The 19215-nt window shown below is 38.8% G+C and overlaps 1 protein-coding gene across 1 annotated transcript in view; it reads right to left on the minus strand.

Annotated features, from left to right (window-relative positions):
- Nucleotides 1–19215, minus strand: part of ESYT1 (extended synaptotagmin 1) — a 66840-nt gene that overhangs the window by 30555 nt on the left and 17070 nt on the right. Inside the window, exons 2-6 of the mRNA XM_087925241.1 lie at nucleotides 4634–4675; nucleotides 4409–4543; nucleotides 3448–3521; nucleotides 1833–1905; nucleotides 860–949 (exon numbers count right to left, since the gene is read on the minus strand). Of these exons, the coding sequence (XP_087781367.1) occupies nucleotides 860–949; nucleotides 1833–1905; nucleotides 3448–3521; nucleotides 4409–4543; nucleotides 4634–4675 (414 nt within the window). The remainder of the gene's footprint in view (nucleotides 1–859; nucleotides 950–1832; nucleotides 1906–3447; nucleotides 3522–4408; nucleotides 4544–4633; nucleotides 4676–19215) is intronic.

A 19215-nucleotide genomic window follows, 5' to 3' on the forward strand; every position in this document is an offset into this window, starting at 1 on the left:
GATGACCCAACAGGTCGTGAGTTTTTCAACACAAAATAGTATTTCAGAAATTACTTCTATATAGAAAAGGCCTCAGTAAAAGGTTTTGGAGATGCAATGACACTAATGCTTTATTTTATTGTATGTTTCTATAGAGTGTAACACTGTTCACTTGGGAAAAGATGTTCTGTATTAATTCAACTTTGAGAGTCAACATTTTCAGATGTCGATATTCTTTTGAAGTTTACTCCAATCATAAGGGAGTTGACACTTGGACAAAGAAAATAGACTTGCTATACTTTACTTACAACTAAACAATATTGTTCAGCATTGTAAAGACAAACAGATGGCTCCAACTATACAGTGGACTGCAAAATTGATGTTACCAAGAACTGGTGAATCGATAACGTATTAATATAGATTAGTAATGCATGAATATATGACCTGAATGTTTTTGTTTCTTGTTTAGAGCTTCCTTTTAAAAATAATTTTGTTTATTCTTTTTCTTTGTTCTTTAGTTAGCATGTGCCTTTTGGAATATCATCAGATGGAGATTAGATTGGCCTCAACGCAACTGCCTTTGTGGAAGGATCTGGAGATATGTACTTGTCATTGTGTTTGGGGATCTAGCAATGTGTTGAATCTGCAAGATACTTGTATGGAGTGTGATGTACAGATTGTAAGTTGCTTGATGGTTTTAATTGCTTTTAATAATTTTATATCTTTTGTTGTTTGTAATTTGTATTTTGTTTATTGTCTTTGTGTCTGCTTTAGCTGCGTGAGCTGCCCAATGTCAAAATTTGAAGATGGGTGTGAAACAATAACATCCACAATTTGCTGGAAGTTTTGGAAAACACCAGGAATATGCCAGAATACTTACTGGCCGACGAATGAAAAACAGGGTAAGAGCTCCTACGATTGGGACGTCTCCAATGAGGGGTTCCAGAATGACCCGCAACATGCCATGTAGCTATAGGGGAAATGAGAAGTATGAGATTCCCAATTTCTGGGTTCTGAAGTAAGCATAGGATGATAGTCCTTCCATATCAACAAAGGCTCGGTTCACTTTCACACACAGGAGAGGGCACCATGTCACAGGGTAGGTCAAGTTTTGAACCTCCTTTCAACAATGGTGGGAAACTGAAGCAAATGGCATTGCTGAAATATCACCAGTGCTTTTTGCCTCCCAGTGCTCAAAATTATTTGGCTTCACTTTTACGCTCACTCTCTAAATCACTGTTTCTCAATCTCAGAGGGGTGGACTTCAACTCTCAGGATTGGCTGGGAAATTCTGGAGGCAGAAGTTCACATACCTTAAAAGTAGCTGAGGTGGGGAAACACTGTTCTAAACTGAGTTCAACGCAGCTGAGGAATCCCTTCTGGAATGCCCAGAATTGGTTGGCTGCCTTTCAAAGATTTGTGAAAAGACACCAGATGGGCAGAGATGTTTTTTAAAAAAAAAAAAATCCGGGAGGAAGAAAGGCAACGTGGGATTGCTGGTAATAACAGAGTGTGTTGCCAAAGTAAAAAGTCTCCTGCATCATTCTGCAAATGGCAGAATTCTGAGAGGAAACTATTTTCAGAAATATACATGCCATCACTGAGAACTAATTCAGAGATATCTACCACCCAAGATCAGCCTGGGCAGGAATTAGTGATGTTTTATACAACCTCTAGTGAACATCAAATTTGGAGAAGGAATGGTATTTATTTTAATCTTAAAAAAACAGAAATAAGATACTGTACAGTTTGCAGATTTGCCTTTCTCAATCTGGGTGCTCAATCTTTCCTAATTCCCTGGGGGAAAGGCTAATTTTGACCAGGATTTAGATCTCAGTCCTAGTCTACTTTACCTGCATGCCTTTCACTCCTGCCTTGCAGAAAAACTTCTTTACTTCCACGTCAATCTGGACATCACCCACGTAGCTGTCATAGAAGGAGAAGATCAAGAAAAATAGCAATATGGGAACCGAAGGAGCAAGGCTCCAAAAGAGCAAGAGCTGTGATTCTCAAAGTGTGGCCTAATGATGTCTGGAGGGTCCTTTCAGGGGGTTTGAGAAGTCAACTAAATAGTTTAAAATTCTCAATTCTGATTTCTAAAATTGATAGATATAACCCTCATACCCAAAGCTCTTTGTGGTCCTCCAATAATTTTTAGAATGTAAATGGGTTGCTGGAGCCAAAATGTTTGAAAACCACTGCTCTAGAGAATGGTATCTCCTTCAACTCTGTCCACCTGAGCAGCTTTTTTCAGAGGCTGCTGCTATCAGTGCTTTCCTACTTTTATCCCCACCCCCCCAATAACTACCACCTGAACATAGTTTGCATACTATACTATGAAGTTAGGATGGTGTTGAATGAGTGGGGGCAACGCTACGATGGTACCTTGTATTTGTAGCCATTGTAATCACACAATTGTGATTTTGGTGCTTGGCAACCAACCTGCAATTACAATACCATAGCCTCCTGTGCTCACACGATCTCAATTTGCAACCTTCACTGCCAGGTTCCCACAAGCAAAATCTATTGGAAAGCCAGCAGGAGGTCACAAATGGTAATCACATGCCTGAGGGACAATGTGACTGTGCGGGATTTGTCTAACCACAGCAATGGAGATTGCTACCACTGTTGTCATTAAGTTGGCACGGTCTTCTGATGTAGCACTTTTGACCACGTGGCTGGGCAATGGAATTGCTGGTCCCAATTACTCATTCAGCTAGGACTACCTGTATAGATATCCAGCATGATCAGTAGCAAAAGGGAATACAATTGTTGCACAGAGAAATAGTACTATCTGTTGTTGTTAATAATAACAATAATAATAACAACAACAAAACCTTAACAGCTCTTAGGTCCATGGTTAGGACCTGAACGGTTACGCTTTTACCAGTCCCAGATTGTGAATCGAATGGAAGATTAAATAATAATAATAGTAAGAACAACAACAGCAATGGTAATAATGACACCTTTAAAAACATCAAACAATACCTGCCTATTCCAGGTCCTTGGAAAGAACTTAATAGGTGGATAAAAATACCAAATCCAGACTACAGAGCTGGTTGACTCTGCAACCAACCATAATAATTTATTAAACTTGTATGCCAGCTGACTTTCAATGATTCTGGGCAGCTCACAGCAATCAAACAAACAAGAAAGATACGACAAAAGACCGGGCCTACAAGTCAGCTTGTCCTTAATGGAAGAAAGAGAATAGGCTAGAAGGGCGTTGTCCCAGAACTGGGAGTTAATTTTTCCCTCCGCAGTGCTGTTCATTTTTCTCTATCAGGACAAAATGTGCTGTTAAGGTGTGTTTTTATTCAAGGAAGGAGGGTGCTGTGTGCCCAGCTGCCAAAATATAGTTAATCATCATGATTTGCCATTCATTCCATAATAAGACAATCATTTTTCTCTTTCCACTCCAATAACAAAAGTTGACAGCTAGTAGCAAAAGCAAGTCTCACAACTCACCTAATGTTTAAGTCCAGCAAGATTTGCTTCTTGTTCATGCCTGTGTGGACTTTGACTCCAATGACTTTGAGGGGCTAGAAACAAAAGCAGCATTTCTTCTAAATAAATGAACATGGATCTAGAAATATGAGTCTTCACTGCCCCTGCCCCTGCAATGCTTCAGTGTGTAGGGAGGCAACCAATTCATTGCTTTTTGTATTGAACTCAAAAGGCTTTATTGGTGTATCTCTCTTTGGAGTAACTCTTACTACTTTCTGGAGACCAGTTCCCAACCTGCCACTCAAAAGCTAAGTGTGGCCCACAGCCCTCCAACAAAGTTCTCTACCTTTGAAATACCTCTGCATCTTTAAATTCAGTTTGTACTATTTTTCAGAATAATATTCTCCTATTTTATACATTGTTGTTTTATTATATCTTATGAATGCAACTATTGGAAAGGTGGGATAGAATCTGCTGGCACATGCCAAAAAGTTTATTTTTAGCTGATAGATGCTGACACAGCTTAAAAAGAATCTAATATGATATGTCTACTACTCTTTTAGTTTTTATTTATATATTTTTCTTTAACATATATAAGTGCTTAATAAGCAGTGTATTGTCTGAGTCAATTTACAAATATATAGTGATAACAGTAATAACATTCTTTACTTATGATATTCTTCCAATTTCTAATTTCTACCTTTATTATCTAACCAATGATAAAATAAATCCCAAATTAAAAAGTATTCTGTATCTTCTTTGTCCTTTATCTTTAATGTTAACCTATCCATTTCCACACAGTCTAATATTTTTCTGATTATATTTTCTTCTGCAGGGGTTTCCTCATTTTTCCAATGTTCTGCAGATATGTCTACTACTCTTGACAACGGGAAACAGACAAGACACAGTCAGGGCACAGCAATTATAATGCCTCACTTTCCACCCAATGTTTTGATCAATTATTCTGCCGACCATTAATTACCTTTTCTCCCATGTCAATCTTGCTGAAGGTGAAGGTCTGCAAATGGGTGTTGGAAGCGCGTATACTTGGGGCAATATTTTCCACCAAAAGCTTCTCCATATATTGGCCAAAGAAGGGCCAAGCCTGGGCCAGAATCTGACACAGAGCAAAAATCAGTCATGTAAGTATTTTCATACAACCATGGCTCACCAGGGAAGGAACAACTGAGCTACAATTGCTTCTCACCTTATTGAGCCATTCAGCTTTCTCGACATCTGGAAAACTGACCTAGAAAGAAAAGAAGTAGAAATTAATTTAGGCAAGTCAAGAGAACATGCCTTGACTACATTGGAAACCTCAAACATGCACATTCAAAGATGCTGCACTATGCCTTAAGATGTGTCACCAAAACAAACTGGCAACTTTCATAAGTGATTATGAAGAAGAGAGATTTAGGTAAATGAGGCAGGATGAACCAAATATTCCCATCACTTTTAAAAAGAGGGTATCAGAATTTAGTTGTAGATTGGCACATCCCTTCTTACTCCCCAATTGTATTTACAAGTTATAAATACTGATTGTTCTAGTCCTTGACAAATCTTTGTTCTAATCTGAGTCCTTGTTCTAATCTGAAACTTTAATGCTTGCAATTCTCAATGTGTTTATCTGGGATTAGATTCCACTGATTTCAGTGGGACTTCCTTCTAAGTAAATCCACCTAAAATTATGCTGCTAAAACTCTAGACCCAACATATACTCGTGATCTTCTTAACATACATAACTCAAATGATGACGTGCAAAGGACTGGCAGCCCTAGGATAAGAAGAACTTTTGCAAAGACCTAGGTTCTTGAGATTCCCAAACAAGGCAACAGTTATCATTCAGATACAATTAAGCCTAGGATGAGTAACAACATTCCAACGGGATCAAGAATGTGGGGTTGAGTTCCTTGGAATGTAGAAAGAGTGTTGCTTAGTCATCAATGTTCACGGCATCAGCTGTTGGGTGAAGCAATTTCTTTCTGCACTGTGCTCTTTCAACTGTTTGCTGAGATAGGGGAAGGCTGGGAAGTGGAGATACTGCAAGAGATGTTGTGTCAAGGGAGCAATGACCGAGGACATGAGAAAAACAGCTGATCTTTTCTAATATTTTAGCATGCAGGCATCAAACATGGCCCCTCCTTCTCGTTCCATAGAAAGCTTGTTGACAGTAAATTGAACATAATTTGCTGCTTTATGCAGAATAACTGGACTCTTCCAGTATTAGGTAAAAGTCTCAATGCTGTTATGTGTCATGACTGCAAAAAAAGATATTTGGGAGAGGAAGATAAATTCATCAAATCCTCAGAAATCAGTACTTCGAGGTTAAGGGAGTCTCCAACTGGGAGTTGCAACTGGGGGTGAACAACTTGGTAGAGAAGAGAAGGGAATTGAAATATTTTCTTTTTTAAAAGTTGTCTCTAGTATGATTGTCAACCTCAAACTTATAAAATAGTTTTGTATTGCCTTCTTGTTTTAGCAAAAGCATAAACATGTTGTGAACTGCCAACCATAGCATGAGTTCAGCTATCTGTGTTACAGAATATTGTTTTGAAATGATTTTTGTATCTATTTTATTAAATGTTTAGATATATCTACTGAAATCTTGACTTATGTCAAAAATCTTCATGATAGAGATCTGATTAAAGCTCACTTAATGTATTTTGTGGATTGGGTTTCTAACACAATTAAAATGGAGTAAAGTCTCATTTCTGGAAAGTACAATAACCTGACTTACTGAATATCTGAAAAATATTTATCAGATGCTGATACCTGACTTCAATTTCCCTTGGAAATATTTCTGGATTTTTTGGGTATCTTGACAACAGGACATTTAGTAGTAAATTAGTAGTCTTTGGAATGCCTGCAAACGTATACATTTAGTGAAATTCATCAACGCATAAATGGTAAGCTGATAGCTAGTAAACTCAGTAGAACCAAAGGATTTTTTTTGTTTCTTTTGACAATTCTTTGGAAATAAAAATTTCAATGCAACCTCTCCCCAATTGTGGATCAATGAGCAAAAGGAATTGAGAAGTCTATATCCATATTGATTCCACTTCTACCATTCTACCATTGCAAACCAGATTCTACTACATTTAGAGCAAGTACTGAAAAATAGTAAATGCGGAATGAAAAACAAGAGCATCCCTCTCAAAAACAAAAGCCATGCTTCAGGAGTTATGCAAGAATAAACTCAATCTTCCTATTTAAGAAAGTTGCTTTTAGTTTTGATTGGAAGTTTTATTTTATTAAATCATAGTTTTATTTTACTTCATATATGACCTAAGTGCTGCCATCATAAATCGCTGGCCTTGGTTTTTGTCTCTTTGCACTCACCTCTCTCCCCCTGACACCAGTGTTTTTCTAGGAATGTAAATGGGGAAGATAGGATAACCCTGATGATCTGAAAATCTGTAGCCTCAGGAGCTATGAAAGCAAGAATCTGAACTGCAATCTTTCTCAGTCCCTCAAAAGTCAATTCCATTGAAAGTGAGTTTCCTGAGTAGAGATGCACAGAATTGTACTCTCCTTCCCCTTGCACCTTGCTCCAAAAATAAGGCGACAACTTCTAATTCAAAGTGTTTCAAACTTAACAGAACACTATGACCCACTTCCAAAGCAGTATGAATGCATTGTTTTGGGATGTTGTAACTAAAGTATCATAGGACAAGCTAAAAATGTCGCACTTTGAAGAACTTGAAAAGAAATAGCTTTTGCTGAAGCTTAACTAAAACACTGTGGTGGTTTTGAGGCAACACAAAAATATAAGATTTGGGGCTAAATCAGTATCAGAAAGACTTGTATGTGTATTTTGTATTTACCTATGAGGGGGTATTTTTCAGAATTACCTCCCTCTCTGCAACTAAGCAAGCACTTGTTTTTGCCCCCTTTTCATAATATCAGAAAAAATATACCCCAAAGGGCCTAAAATAGTTCTATGAATTATTGGATACTATGAAGAAACGCTTAAGTAAGAAATGTTTCATTTAGAGAAATCTCAAAATGGTTGCAGAGAACTCAATAGAAATTCTTGTCTTGGAGAGAGTTTATCATTAATAATAACACAACATACCTTTCCCATTCTTTTGTCATTTTATATCCTCAGTTAGTTTGTTCTTAAGTCTCTTGCCATGTCATTCCTTTCAAGTCAATTTAGTTGATTGTTTTAAATAATTACAGTAACTAGATCTTGGCAGCAGATGAAATTACTCAATGAAGATTGTGGGCCTGGAATGAGTGTAATGCTTTAGGCTCAGGAATCATAGATATTTGTCTAACTTTTGCTTCTGGAAAAAAGACCAATTAAATTAAGTTTTTTTTTCCCTCCACTTTTGCAGATTAAAAAAGGGCATTCTGAGAAATGGTTTAACTGGAAGCTATCTTATTCAGTCAGCAAGAAGCAATATAGGTATTAGTTTTGTGGAAAAGTATTCAAAATCTGTCAGATTTTCCAAATTCTTTCCTTTCTGGTTGATAACATGATTATTATCTATATAACTCCTACAGATAGATAAAAGCAGTCTGGGTTAATAAATAATACAGATATTTGAGGCTGGTTTCATCTATTTCATGAACAAAATCATGTAGCATGAGATGTGTCGGTGTAAAATAATCACTCTCTTTGATTCAGAAATGGTGACACCACTTTTAGTTGGAATCATTACAACCACAAACTTCCTGTCATTAGTGATCATTCTTTTATTTTTTTAGGAATTCTGATCCATTCCTCCATGGAGAACTGCAACAAGTTACAATTCAGTAATGTTTGGGTGTTTATCTGGCATGAATTGCTTGTTTCTGGTTCTGACACGACACTTCTATGGGAATTAAATATGGATTGACTTTGCAAACCCAAATCAAATTTGGTTTTTTTCTCCCCATTCTAGACTTTCTAAAATTGTTATCTTGTTGAATGACCTATTTGAGCTTCAGTTCAGCTGGCAATCAGAAGACTAATATTCTCCCTAATATTACACAAAATATTCCATAGTCATGGCACTGCCACCTCCATGCTTAATAATATGATATTCTTACTTGTGGAAGGCATTGCTTGATTTGGGCAAGGATACTATCTAATACAGAGGGGCGCAATGGCTCAATGGTTGAAGATGCTGAGCTTGTCAGCCAGAAAGCTGACAGCTCAAGTTTGAGACCCAAACACTGCAATGGGGTGGTGGTAGGGTGAACTCCCGTTCCTCACTCTAGTTCCTGTTCACCTAGTAGTTCAAAAGTGTGCAAATGCAAGTAGATAAATAGGTAGCACTTCGGTGGGAAGGTAACAGTGTTCCATGCCCTTTAGCATATAGCCATGCTGGCCACATGACCATGGAAAATGTATTTGGATAATGCAAGCTTCCTCAGCCAAAAAACGGAGACGTCTACTGTGTCCTACAGTCAGACACGACTGAGCAGGGAAACCTTTACCTTTTACTATCTAATGCAAGAAGTTCCATGTCTACTCATCTGCTTAGAACATTCTTCAGAAGCATGGAAGGTCATCCTGCAACCTGTTGGCAAATTTAAGATGAACACTGACGTTGTTAAAGAGGCATAACTTCCTCCATTTTTATCCATTGTTGTGTTCTCGGGTTCTTTGTAATTTCCTAGATGATATATTGTGCTGCATAGATTACTTGTTCACACGCATACTGGCACTTCATATATTAAGTTAGTTTATTTATGAAATAAATGACAAGCAAACTGTGGCATGATTTATTTCCTTAGATTTGCATAATATATCATTAAGGTCCACACATTTCATTTTACAGAACTACCCAAGCCAAGAAAACGTAGAATCCTAATATATTTATGTCCAGAGAAAATGACTTTGTGTTTATTTTTGAAATGTTTAATCAAGAGTGCCTCAAGGAAAAGAAACACGATGAGCTGATATCCGCAGAGAGCTTGGTTTTAGGAAATGGCACCGGCAAGCTCTAAGTTCCCTGGGGCAAGAGAGTTGTTTTAATGCAGATGTCCATCATCTGCTCCCACTCACGTATGTGTCAGCATTCCTCTGCTGCACCTGGTTTGCTACAGCTGACTTAATGTGGTAGTACTACCATGGCAACCAACAGATCCAAGGATGCCTCATCTGACTGCGGCAGGAACCTCCCCATATCAGCCATAAACGACTATAAATATATAGCTGAAATAAATATAACTCGGGGTAAACAGAAATAAATTATTCAGAAGACCAGATTCTTTGGAAGGTCTGTGGATAAAGAGATGATGGGTGATCTCTCAAACATAGATGGACAGCTGCTCCTTGCAAGGTGACCATAGGCAGCAGTTTTCCACAGGTTTGAACACTGGGAGATGATGGGATTAGCCATCTTGTTTGCAACTGCAGTAGAGACTTCTAAAGCAGAGTTCCCTAGCCTTTCTGGCTTTGCGGATTGGCGGGGGTGGGTGTGAGGGGATGGTTCTGCACAAGCGGCAGACAAGCACGTGCATTTGCGCAGCTTCATTTACATGAGCTGCAGGTAGAACATACACACACACACACACACTCGCCCACCACTTCCATGGCCCGGTTGTGGGCCACGGCCCGGGGGCTGGGGACTCCTGTTCTAAAAGATGTAAATTCACAAACCTCACTTTCTAACCACTTTTGGAAATTGCTCATTAATTACGTCTAACCTACTAGAGACCTTCAGAACGACAGCTTTGAAAACGATAGGTGGATCCTGAACATTCTCCAATCTAGTACAAAAGAAAAAAGTAATCATAAATTTTAGAATTTAAAGAATCTGAAATAAACAGCAAAAAGCTAAATAACATGTCGATTCTAGAATGTTATAAAACGGGTGTCAAACCTGATTTCATTGAGGAATGCATCAGGGTTGTGTTTGACCTTGGGGGAGCTGGGGGGGGACATGGTTTTGGTGGGCATGGGCAGGATGCCAAGGACCGCACAAGCCCTCCCGAGCTCCGTTTTCAGCTACAACAGCCTCCTGCAGTGCTCTGCCAGTGAAAACGGAGCTCAGGGGGGCTATGTGCGGGCCAGTTCTTCACTGTTTCCATAGTGGCCCCATGGGCCAGATCTAAGCACCTTGTGGGCCAGATCTGGCCTGCTCGGCCTTGAGTTTGACACCCCTGTTATGAAAGGGCTAAAAGCCCAGATAACATTGGAACATTGAAACTTTTACAATAGGAGTTTGGAATTAATTATGAACATCAAACAGCTTCTTATAGGAAATGGATCCTGATTTCACTTATTTATTAAACTTATATGCTGCCCATCTCACTCTGAAAAGCAGCCTTGGGAAAAACTATGAAATAGATTTTTGCTTTGAAATATGACAATGTCTGGCACAAACAGGCATTCAACAACACAAATACGCTGACTGCAGAAAAGCTCATGAAAGCACTAAGAAACAATTCTTCCAAATTTTATGGCTCTTTCTTCCACTCATATATGCTATGTGAATGGAAGTCACTGTCTTTTGCACAAAACAGATGGTTTTCATCTGCCTCTTGATTTAGTACAATTAGTCCTTGACTTACAACAGTTTGTTTAGTGACAGTTTGAAGTTACAATGGCATTGAAAAAAGTTACTTATGACCGTTTTTCACACTTACAACAATTGCAGCATCCCCATAGTCATATGATCAAAATTCAAATGCTCAGCAACTGATTCATATTTATGACAGTTGCAGTGTGATCAATTTTTGTGAACTTCTGACAAGCAAAGTCAATGGGGATCCAGTTTTACTTAGCAACTGTGTTATTAACCTAACAACTGCAGTGATTCATTTAACAGCAGTGGCAAGAAAGGTGGCAATATCATACAAAATTCACTTAACAAATGCCTTACTTAGCAACAGAAATTTTGGGTTCAATTGTGCTTATAAGTTGAGGACTACCTGTAAGACTGGCTGATTTCTGTACTCTTTGCTTCAGACCTTGTGAGAGGCTGGTTCTCACCTATGAATTCCATTCAGTTGAAAATGAATTCTGTATTGTTGTATTATTGGTATTAGGGGCCACATAGATGGATTGTGGATGATGTAGTAGTATTAGAATTAATAAAAGTAATAGTAGTAGTAATAGTGGTTGTTCCTGGATAATCTAAGGTCTGTCTACTATCTTCCCACAACAAGTCAAATCTTTTCCTCATGGGTTCCACATAATTAGCCAAGAGTTCATGGGAATGGGAAAATTATAAAGCAAAACCACAACTCGGCTAGGTTGCCTATTCATTATAAATTCTTTGAAATTAGCCCTTACTCATGCCCTATGCTGCTGATATGCGGTCTTGGAAGTCAGGGGTCATGCAACCATATGGCTGATATACGGTCAGTATTTACCTTTTATTCCAGCCCAATAGTTTGGAACTAATTTTCCATCAGACTGTTTTTTTTAAAAAAAAAAAAAGTTCAAGTTTTGTTCAGAGAATTCTGGCAAGAACTCTAAAGCCGGCACTGCCTTCCAAGAATACCTAGCATCTCTTGCCAGAGGGAGAAAGCATATACTTCTAGTGAGCATCGGCCTTCTGATCACAACTAGTGCTCTCTAAATAGGTCAAGATTACAACTCCCAGAATTCCCTGGCAATGTGAAACCATACTTCTGGAGAGCACTGGTTTAAGCAAAACTGAAATTAGGATGGAGACAAGGATGGAATATTATATCTTTAAAACCGGCTTTCAATTCTAGCTTGTGACCAGCCTCCCAGTTTTGAGATAAAAGAAATGTTTCTGCCTTCATAACTTCTGATTAATATCAATGCTGTTGCCAGTGGATGAGGCTAAGCCAAAGCAACAGAAGAGCAGATTAGCAAATTTCCTGTGAATAATTTTTTTTATTTATTATTAAATGTATTTGCCATCCATCTTGCTTCACAATGATTCTGGCTGGCTTACAGCATTACAACCACAAAAGATAAGTAATAAGGTAGAATTCAGAAGACTTTTGCCTTAGTACGGTCTCGAAAGGACTTCTAAAGCAAAACCAATTAGAAACCTAACAGAAATTAGGAATTTATGAGTCACTGTGTTGATCACTTTAAATATCACTCATAATGACCCTTAAGTGGCTTTTTGACTGTGGAGTATTAAAACTCCTCTTACTTTTTGAAGGAAGGAAAAAAGTCAAGGCCCTGCATTTTTTTAAAAATAACCACATGAGAAGTTATTGCTCATACTTTCCAAAGGTCTTGGAGTCACCATTTTCCAACCTCCCTTAAAACAGATTGCCCATACCAGGACGACGTGAAATATCCCAATCTAAAATATAGCCAATCATTCAATTATTGGAGATTCAGTCTTTCAGAGGAACGAGTCCTTACAATGACAGATATTCACAGTGCTATTTTCTTCTTGACTGGTCTGTAGAAATAAATCATAGATTAGAACCTGTACTATTACACATAATATGTGTAATGGTTCTTGAGTACACATATTTTCTTGTTCTTATTGCAAAGCTAGAAATATGGTACGTTTAGTAACTCTCTCTGAATATGGCAGAAAAGCCCAAACCTCTCATTGGTTGAATTCAAAATATTAAGCCATAGTTGCTTTAATAAAAGTAGTAGCTTAACTGTTTTTATAGATTGAAGGGCAGGAGGCTTCAATATCCTTTCCCCAAAGCCCTCAGGGTCTAAACACCTGGCCTCTTCTTCTTGCCTTTGTATAAAGTAGCTGCCTGGTTGTTCCTATTACTATTGCCTGTCTTCCAGAGGGTGCCTCCCAGAATATGCTTTTCCTACCCCGTCTGGAAGACATAATAGCAATAGCACTTAGACTTATATACCACTTCATGGTGCTTTACAGCCCTCTCTGTAAGCAGTTTACAGTGTCAGCATATTGTCCCCAACAATCTGGGTCCTCATTCTACCAAACTTGGAAGAATGGAAGGATGAGTCAACCTTGAGCCTGGTGGGATTTGATCTGCCAAATTGCAGGCAGCCGGAAGTAGCCTGCAGTACTGCATTCTAAGCACTGCGCCATCGCTGTTCCTAGGCTTCCAAACCTGTCCTACCATTGTGGCTAATAAAAGGTAAACATTTTAAAAATGAAATATTTTCTAGAATGTATCCTTCTGGTCCCAAAGCTCAGAGGCACATCACTATTGATTTCAGCACTTCCCTGCTCCATTGGGAGAGGAATCCATCCCACGAGAAATAAACAAAATCAAACTGAGTGAGCTAAATTTTCATTTCACGAGAAATGTAATGATATATCTTGAGGAAAACAGATTGAAATTATAAAGAATGTTCTCTTGCGAAAACCAGCAAAAGATAGTCAGATTCAAACTAGTACACGCTGACAAAGGACGCTAAAACTCAAAGCAAAGTTTAACTGTAACAATTACTTATTCTTTAAAGATAATTTGAATGATGGAACAAAGTGGTCTGCTTCTTTGCCCCTAGATTTCCCCTCACTTCTGGAATATCTCCAACCATTTAACAGTGCTGCCAGAGACAAGATACTTGCTCTTCTTTTCTCAGTTCATGTAGAGCAGTATTTCTTGCTCCATGTCTCTGGAGCCCTACCCTTTAGGTGCAGAGGTGGGGAATGATGCGGGGGTGGGCTTCAAAATTTTTAGCAACGGGTTTTCTGCCTGGTTGCTGGGTGGGCGTGGCCCAGTCGGCCTCCTGCACCATGGTGTGGGGGGGCATTTTCGCCGTCCCTGGGCTCTGGAGGCTTTCCTTGAGCCCCCAGGAGGGTGGATATGGCCTCCCTGGGCTCCGGAGGCTCTCTGGAAACCAGAAATGGGCCCATTTCCAGCCTTCCCGAATTTCTGGAAGGCCCATTTTTCACCCTCCCTGAGCCTCCATGTGCACCCTGCACTTACCTGCATCTAAAACGGGTTGAGTGGGGACTCCTGGGAGAGGTGGGGTGGGTGGGCAGGGCCAACCAAGAGTGGGATTTGGGGGTTTTCCAAACTGCACAGAATCTTAGCTAGGGGCTCTCCCGAACCCCTGCGAACCCCCAGCAGGCCACCCCTGGAATGATGATCCCTTTATGACTTGTGGACTTCAACTCCCAGAATCCCTGAGCCAGCAAATAAATAAATAACCCTTTTTGCCTTCTGAAATAGCTGCATTTTTCCATCATGAACAAAACACTCTTCCAAATATGGCCCTTTCCAGACAAACTGTTCCTAGAAGCATAAAGGTGTCTCAAAGTCAGCTTGCTCTCTCTAATATTATTTATTTATTAAACATATGTTTATGTCCACCCAACTCACACATAGGAGGCTTTGTGTGGCTTACAACATTAAAAATTACAATATAAAGATCCCATCTCCCCATCACCACCCCAACAATATAAGAGGAAAACCAGGGCAAAAATAGTCAGGAGGGTCTTTGATTCTCAAAAATAAAATAAAACAAAACAAAATAAAAATAATATATGGCTTTATGTTCTACTGAGGCTTCGGGTGGCCACAGTGCAAGCAAGGATACCAAGCATAAGACCACAATCAACAGGTTGGGTTTGTGCCCAGCCCTGAATGACAAAGGGAGACAGGTTTTTTTTCAGCTATCATCCGTATGTCTATAATCGTTTCTTTCTGGCCTTTTAACATTAACAATGTAGGGGAAAAGTGCAAAACTTTGGCCAAGATTCGTGAGGAACTTCGAATCTCCTACCTCCATAAGCAAAAGGCCCTTTCTCAGCAGCTGTTTGCTTCTTTTGTTGCAAGGGTAAAAAAATTAAGAGGGGGTGAAAAGCACCAAGGACAAAAAAACCAACCCCACTGTTTACATCATTGCAAAACAGCTCGTGAATAGTCACAAGCATTTGATACAACCGCAGTACTTCAAAATAGCTGCACTATTTAGATCCTTACAGTGTTTTTTTTTAAAGAGTGTACTTTCTGAATGTTTGCTTCAGCCAGAGTTTTGTATCCAGCTTATTCCACAACCTCACCTTTCCTTGACCGTAAAGACTTCCTACTGGGCTGGAAATGAAGGAAAGGACAAGGAGATGGCTCGCTGCTGTAATTTTAAATTGTATCATATTGGCAACCTAGGCATATTCCACCTGCGAACTTAGTTGAAAAGATTCAAAATCCCTAGGAGAAGAGGACACCAAATATTGACAGCATGACTGTTTATGAAAGAAGCATTTGAATGAGATCGTGTGAGAGAGAGAGAGAGAGAGAAAAGGGTCCTTGAAAACTGCAGAACATTTATTTTCAGAAGCTTTGTGAATATTAAGCGGGGGAAGGGAGATAAATCACCTAAGATCAAAAAGGACTGGAAAACAATTAAACAAGTGGCCTCAGATAATGCTGCAATGTCCTTTGTTAAAATTAATTCACCAAGGAACTTTCCTGTGCAAACCCCACATTAAATTCAACTATATTTTGCACAAGCTGCAGTCTTTTCAAAAATAATGCAGGAGGACTTTGCAGAATTTCAATTTGGTATTTTAAACAGTAATGTTAGGTCTCAGATGATAAGCATAGGACATTGTTATCAACTGCTGAATAAAACAATGCCCATATGGACTCTCCAAGAGATTGCCCTCTCTTCAGCTCCAGTCCCAATAAAGGCAAGATTATCTGTTTATCAGAGAATGTTTGAATTCAAGAAGCCTAAAGGATGAAATGAGACACCATGCATCACTCATGGGGAACATTACTGCCTTTTTAAATAGTCTGATCTGAACCTTCTATGATATGATTGGTGAGCTTTTTCTTCATACAGCTGTGCTCTAGCAAATGGGGGATAGCCCTAGAAAGCAACTTTAAAAATAAGCATTTTTCTTTATTTCTCTTTCCCCAGATCCCATACATGTAATCCCGAACTCTGATTATAGTTCTCGTCCTCAGGACTGAGCTCACTTTTGAGTCTTGAAGCTTTTGGTTTTGAGATGACAATTATGTTTTGGAGAATACGATTTAAAACACCCATGGATGTAATTAACTCTGGGTCTAAAACTCTGCAAATATTTTTTCTAGGGTTTCTAGAATTCAGTGGCTCATTTCCATCCCCTGAAAATATTGGAAGCTTTTGATCTGCCTCTAATTCAATGTAGGACAATTCAATACATGCAAATACTAGCAAGTTTATGACCTCTGGCTAGAATTCAGAGTTCTGTGGATAAACAGATTGTAATCTGTTGTATAACTGTAGTTATTTCTCTATGTGAACCTGTCCTTGAAGATGATTTGGAAACTACAGCAAGTGCCAAAAAGATCTGCCCACTTGCTAAAAAAAAAAAAGAACTATTACCATATAGCTGTGTTACATAACCTTTATTATGGAGCTGCATTGGCTAGAGTTTGTTTCTAGGTACAAATCTGGTTTTCATATTGAAAACCCTATATGGTTTGGGTTCTTGGGCATTGGAGATATTCAATTCCAGACACAATCAGTTTGTCCTATTCAAACTAGCAGAGAAAAAAATTGGGAGGAGGGGGGAAGGCAGCAGAAATCAGCCTTTCGTGATGGCCTCACCCTCTGGAATATTCTGTCTGCTGACACTGGGATGACTCTCGGGAGAATTAAAACTAAAACTAAAATTGCAGAATCTTCAGAGAATACATATTATTTTCTCCAAAATTATGGATGTACTAGCTCGTGAGCTTTTACGAGAGTTAAATTCTTATCTTGTTTATATTGCTACTTGAGTTGTTCAGCTGTTATTTTATTGTTTTATTGTGCTAGCAGTAAACTGATTGGAGTCCATGAAGGCAGCAAATTGATTTTGTTCATTGATTAATTGATCACAAAGGAGAAACACTTGCAGCTTTTCAAATGTTACTGAATCACAACTCCCAGCACCCTTCCCCACTAATCTGAGCCTTACATTGAGATCTACAGATTTCCTACCTCTGAGTTAGAAAGCAACACAGTTTCACCCAGATTCTTTATGATTGTGGTGGGTGTTTCCTCAAAAGGAGCTCTCATACCTTGTGGTCTTTTCCTGAGGTCAAAGAGAAATGCACACCTCCCTCTTTCTTTCTACCTGACTTCCATTTCAAGATCAGCCCTTTATGTAGAAGCCCAAAGCTGATTTTCCTTAATACACAACGATGGAAAGTGATATTACTTGTAAGACTGCAGTTTTGGCTATCGGAAGTCTTTATTTTGTACACTCCTTCTATTGCAGGGGTGTCAAGCTGGTGGCCCACAGGCCGGATGTGTCACACACAGGCCATTCCCACCCCAGCTCCGTGAAGGTGGAAAATGTTACAATACAGTCACGTGACGGCAACGTGATGCCACGAGTTTGACACCCGTGTTCTATTGCATGAATAGGAACCTTGTAAGAATGACTTGGTGACAATTTGCAATCACATCAACAAACCCACTGAGGAAAATCAAGAGGAAGCAGAAGCAACCCACAGAAGCAGATTGATTCATCAAGCTGATAATGAGGCATTTGCACACATGAATTATCTTAATAAGATTCTATCGTTTAACGTTTTTGCCATTTTCAAGGTGAAAGTCCCTGAAAAAGATTCTAGTCACTTCTCTGGAATCTTCCTAGCTCCAGGTGTATCTAGTTCTAGACCATTTCATTTGACAATGTGTTCTGCACTGCCCACTGAGCTGAATCCAGCCTCTATTTTAATAATTAAGAAATAATGCAATAATTTATTTTATCTCCATTTTTAATATGTGAATTATATATTTCTCTAATGTAAAAAAAAATATCAAGGGAGGGAGCTTCCACCCTCTTAAATTGTGATCTAGGACGACTCTATTTATTAAATTTATATGCCAGAATTTAATACAAAACCCAGATCTGAGAGAGGCCAAGGGCAAAATGAAACAGTGGGTCTGTACCTTCAGTCTGTTTGCTTGCTCTTCCAGAACGGATCAGAGAAGACGGAGAAGCCCAGGCAGGAGTATTTATTTTCCTTCTTTTGGCACTACTCACATTCCTAGGTGCCATTTTAAACAGAGAACAATCAAGGGGAAGAGTGAAGGGATTCTGGCACATTGTCAGCAATAAACTCCTTCTAAAGTTCTAAGCTCTTTATGATCCTTAAGGGTGCCAATTCCTAATGTAAGCCTTGCTGATAAGTTTTCATATCCTGTTTTCTTAAATAATAATAATAATTACAATATAACCTTTTTGTCTGACAGCTTCCTGTTCCAATTTCTTTGCACACATGCGCAAATAAATACATTCCATTTCTTAGCGATTGTATGAGAATTAAATATATTTTCATCATTCTTCTAAGAATTGGAGATAATGCTCTTTGTTCCCCACACTTCCTTTTATCTTCCTAACAGACTTCTGAAGAAAATGACCAGCCACAGCTTTGGACCAAAAAGATCCACAGGACTACAAGTTGTCTGCTCTCTTCTTTCCTCCATTGGACACTTTCAACATTTCCTGCTATGTGCATTCCAACTGCAACTTCTGTTTCAGGGATGGGAGGCTATACTATGAGGAAAAAAAAATGCTGTTGGAATTGGGCAGCCCTTTTCCCCTTATTAAAGTTTAGGAAGGAGATTAAACCTAGATTTTTTAGATTTTATGACTTTTAACATTTAATGTTAGGTTTTTAAAAAGGCTTTTAGAATATGCAATATAAGTACTTTGGTAAACTGCTTAGAGCCATTAGAATGGTTATTGCATGCATTTTATAAATAAAGTAAATAAAAATAGTGATGAACGGTCCTAAAATAATCTAAGTCGGAGACCTGAGCCTCATCCTCCATGCATCCAATCTACAATCATAGCACTATACTGCAGTTATAGGCAACCTTTTTTTTCATTAAGGGCCACGTTTAATGTTTTCAAGAGTTGTAACGTGAGAGCCAGTGCAGTAGTGATACGTACTAATCCCCCCTCCGCCACAAAAGTTTGTTGGCTG

This window comes from Pseudonaja textilis, chromosome 2 (assembly GCF_049901715.1).
Source record: "Pseudonaja textilis isolate UNSWEBS1 chromosome 2, rPseTex1.2, whole genome shotgun sequence".
NCBI lineage: Eukaryota > Metazoa > Chordata > Lepidosauria > Squamata > Elapidae > Pseudonaja > Pseudonaja textilis.